At 47.7% G+C, this 4,615-nt stretch overlaps 1 protein-coding gene across 2 annotated transcripts in view; it reads right to left on the bottom strand.

The window, feature by feature from the left end:
- LOC146072359 (uncharacterized) overlaps positions 1-3,182 on the bottom strand; it is a 6,155-nt gene extending 2,973 nt beyond the window's left edge. The window contains exons 1-2 of one of the 2 annotated variants that reach the window (XR_014473089.1): positions 2,775-3,182; positions 1,110-1,183 (exon numbers count right to left, since the gene is read on the bottom strand). Coding sequence is in view for 1 of the 2 variants with exons in the window: in XM_083179632.1 (XP_083035758.1) it covers positions 1,110-1,183; positions 2,775-3,114 (414 nt within the window). In the remaining variant the exon portion in view is untranslated. The remainder of the gene's footprint in view (positions 1-1,109; positions 1,184-2,774) is intronic. The other variant, XM_083179632.1, reaches the window with a different exon arrangement.
- Between the last annotated feature and the right edge of the window lie 1,433 nt (positions 3,183-4,615).

Genomic DNA, 4,615 nt, shown 5'->3' with positions numbered 1-4,615 from the left:
TTCAGTTTCAGGTGAGTGTTGGTCCCATTGGTTTCCAGTACTGATGTTATATGGAGTTTTAAGTCGAGTGGAATAGAAGGATTATCTTCTGATCTGCCAGAAAAGATACCTTTTTGCCAACATAGGGCCTTGAAATAAGGTCAGTAAACATTTGGATAGAACATTAGTGGATGTCTGAATAAGAGGGAGGAATCGCTAAAAGCTGCAGTACCCCCAACAAAGAAACCTTTATGTGCATATAGGGACCTTGCTGGAGGTCAGTAGGGTTTTGCAGAGTCTTTATAGAAGAACTGAAGACCTTAAGAAAATTGTGTTAAACTTTACCACCTTATAGTGGGTTGGTGTGTTAGGGATAGCGCTGAAGTGTGTATCCATCTGTTTTTGCAATATTGTTGAGTAGTGGAGAGCTGGTGCTCCACGGATATACATATAGCTGCAATCCTTGGCGCCACCATCTTCCTGTTTAAATTTTTTTGTGATTGGTTTCTTTGATTGATTGTTTTATGCCATCTATACATTATAACTTTCAATGTATGTGATAAAGTTATAGCTATATAAAAAAAATAACTGCCACGGTGCTGTTTAATACTTTTCATTTTTACTGAAATTCATTCATTACATAATAAAACTTTTTATTGGGGCTTTGTTTTCTATAGTACAGCACTGTCATTGATTACAAATGATTACATTTGGTCTTCCAGGTTAAGCTAATTTCCATTTCAGAATGGTCATCATTCAACATTCCTTCTCATGCAAATATTGTTGTTTATATTTTTGAGAAAGAGTGCAATGGGCGATATGTACATAAAAGGTGTGGGTGAACCCCAGCACCAAGGTTCAATATGTAGAATTATATTTAATATAACTGCAATGAGTGAAACACTGCCTCGAAGACCAGCCACTTGGTCCAGCCACTTTGGGCAACAATTATACACAGTAACTACAGCATGACATCACCAGATGGACCACCAGTGCAAAATATGTACAAATATATGATGCCTGCAGAGTCAATGCGCTCTTTATGTACTTCCAAAAGTATTTGTATTATCCCTCGTTATGCCCACCATAAAAGGATTAAACTGAGACCATGTTCTAAAACATTCCAGTACCTTTCTAGATTTAGATTTCATTTTAATTCTCTTTGGCTTTGTAGACAGCTTGTCACTCTGGTCAAAATGGTTGCCTGTAAGACAAAATCAAACCAGTGAACATCTTAAGATAACAACAACTTCACATAACACAGAGCTCTCTGCCAATGTTGGGCTCGCCTGAGGGGCAAGATGACACATACCCCCAGGCCAGTCACATTTTTTACCCCAAAATCCCCTCCCCCCCCCCCCCCCCCCCCCCAAAATAATAAAAAAAAATAATGGAGAAAATAAAGAATACTGGACACAGGGTCCCACACACAGCACTCCACAGACGGTATGCATGATGCTGGGAAAGGCAAGCTTCAAATTTTCTGCTGCACTGTCCGGGCTGTAGAAACTTGGGTACTCCCAGCTATGGGGCTGCGGAAGAAACGTGCACCTGCACTCTCCATATTACATACCTCCCAACATTTTCATTATATAAATCGGCCTGCCTGGGCGGAAAGGGGGTGTGTCTCATGGGGATGCCACATTTGCAGGCCACACCCCGTTTTCCATCACTACAGGGGCATGGCCAGCACAGTGTAAGCTGCTGGCCATGCTCCCAGCCCCTCTGAATAGACTGTGTGTGCAAAAGTCTATTCTCTACGCAGAACTGCCCCCCCCCCCCCACCTTGGGATACGGGACTGTCCCCAAAAAAAGGGGACGGTCCTGCGGGTGGTATGATATTACAGTATTTCCCAATTTTGTGTCCATAGAAGAATATAATTCCTAACCACTGATCCTATCCATTAACATTGGTGGGTCAATTCCAACTAGGGGTACATTTACTAAACCTTGAAAATCAGCAGGGCTGGACTGGCCATTAGGCACTTCTGGCAAATGCCTGAGCGGCCAATGGCCAGGTGGGCAGGTTTGTCACTCCAAGGTGGAAGCACCGCCTCCCGATCGGCACACAGAAAGCCACTGGACTCACGGCTGGTTTGGCAGCTCTTTCTGTTGTGCGACAATTGGGTACAGGAGAGAGGGGCATCACATTCAGCTATTCCTAGGGATGGCCATCGTTGCCATTGCCATCGATGGTTGTCATCGATGGCAATAGTGCAACTGGCCATCTATGGTATTTAAATATGCTATGGAAGACCATCAATATTTTAACCTATCAATGGTCATCCATTTTGGTTGACTGGCTTCGCTTGTGGGACAATTAAAACATGGGGGCAGGGCTTTACAGGTGCCAGGGGCGGAACTATGCTCCGTGTCCTTGCATTTTTGAAAAAAATTAATAAAAAAGCAAGACATCGGTTTTGCTGTGCCATCAATGGAGGGAAACCATTTGGTTCTCCCCCATCGATGGCAAAAGTATTCAACATCGGCCATAAACCGCTATTCCCCTCTCTCCAGCAAGCTAGGACCAGCAGTGCAGGATGCCCAATGCATGTGTGCGCAATTGCCAAGGCCGTTTTGGCAGACCAGTCCATCCCTGGTGAACAGTGTGGATGTTGCCCATAGCAGCCAATCAGATTGTGTGTATGTTTCTCTACTGCATCGGATCCATCCTACAAAGTTATAGACAAAATCTGATTGGTTGCTATTGACATCAACTCTTTATTTTTAGGAGCTTTATGCGTATACTCCAATGTTATGCACAGCGTGCATGGCACTGGGGCAGAGCCACCCACCTGACATCCTCGCACTGCTCCCAATACGGCCTCCTGCCCCCTTGTACCGGGACTCGGGCTGGCTGAGAAGCGGGATCTCAGGGGACCTCGTTGTTATCATGTCAGGCGGCTGCTGTGTCTTCTCCATCCCGGGCTCTCCCTGCACCCTGCCCCGCGCCGCCGCTGCCTGGATTCCAGACCCCCGGTTACGCCCCTCTCCTGTCCTCTCCGCCCATACTGAGCGCCTCACACGCTGCAGCACTATGCCGGGGCTGTGCTTCCCGAAGCGGGTGACGTATACGGCATGAGGTGCCGCCCTCTTCAGCGACCGCTTCCCGGACCTGCGGCTGCCGCCCTCCATTGCTCCAGCGCTCCGCGGCCGCCTCACAGACTTCCCGCCCAGCGCACGCGGCCCTCCACGCCTCCTAACCTCATCTCCGGTACAGTATATATACACCCTGCCGGGGGTCTCTGGGGTAAGCCGAGTGCGGGCTCCTGGGATAAGTCACACTCTCAGTATATGCTCAGTTATAATGGCAGGAGGGGGTCTCAGTCCTCAGGCATTTCCGTGTGTTTGTTTTCACTGTACATTACCCTGATAACGGGATACATTCCCCAGAACGTAAAGTGTACAGTAAAGCTTTTGCTCTTTAAAGAAGTTTCAGTGTCCCACCCTATTTGGCTTTATATGGGGTGTATCATTTGCTCAACAGTAATTAGGTTGTCAGTCAATGCGTCGACCGTCGACCACTATTGGTCAACAGGCAATAGGTTGACATGGTCTAAGTCAACATGTATATGGTCAACACCGGAAAAGGTCAACACACGGTTTTCATGTTTTGTTGGTGTCTATGTCGACACATGTGGACATGGACACCATGCAAGTGTACCGCGTTCTTTTGCATGCTTCGGGCATGTTACCTCACTGTGTTTGGCAGACTACTATATTCTTCCTCTATGCCCACTGCAATGTTAAAGTATGAACAAGTCAGTTTAAACAAATATCATGAAAAACTCATGTTGAACTTTTTGGCATACCTCCCAACCGTCCCGGATTCGGCGGGACATTCACGATTTACGGCCGATGTCCCGTCGTCCCGGTACTGCTTACCGCAGTCCCGGCTTCCCGAGACGGTTGGGAGATATAAACCACGCCCCCACGCTCTCTAGGACGTCACTGTGCCTCCAGCGTATGTGCGCAAGCTGCTGGGCAGTCACAGTGACATCCTCTTCCTATCCAGCAGCTGCCATCTCTGAGCGTCTGAGTGGAGCATGAAGTCCTGCAGAGCCAGCGAGCGGTAAGTACAGACAGACGGGGGGGGGGGGGGGTTGGTTGGTGTGTGTGGGGGGGGGGGAATTGCCAGTGCCTCCTAAGAAGCGACGAGGCTGAAGTTATATTACGACGAGCGTCGAAAACAGGGCGTGGCCGGATTTCGCGTCACCCTGTGAGGCTACGCCCCCTTTTCGGGAGCGTGCGCGGCTTTGCGGCGCGAACGTCCCGACCTCCCAACTTCAAAAGTTGGGAGGTATGCTTTTTGGTACTTGTTTCCTAGCAGGGCGCTCACTAAGCAAATAGCTTAGTGTGCTATTCTGCATAGGAAAATCGCATCGCGTACCATCTATAGTGCTGTGCGATGCGATGTCCATGTTAACTGCACAGGAGTGCTTATACAATGTAATACTGCATAGGATCGCATGGCACCAAATTCGATGCAATATTTGATTGTACATGCCATGAGATGTGATAAGTGTTTACAATGAGATGTGATGTGATGGGTGCTTACAATTGTAAGTCAATGCGTCGACCACTATTGGTCAACAGGCAATAGGTTGACATGGTCTAAGTCAACATGTATATGGTC

Source organism: Crinia signifera, chromosome 4, assembly GCF_055691185.1.
Source record: "Crinia signifera chromosome 4, ASM5569118v1, whole genome shotgun sequence".
Taxonomy (NCBI): domain Eukaryota; kingdom Metazoa; phylum Chordata; class Amphibia; order Anura; family Myobatrachidae; genus Crinia; species Crinia signifera.
This window is presented reverse-complemented; position numbering and strand designations above follow the sequence as displayed.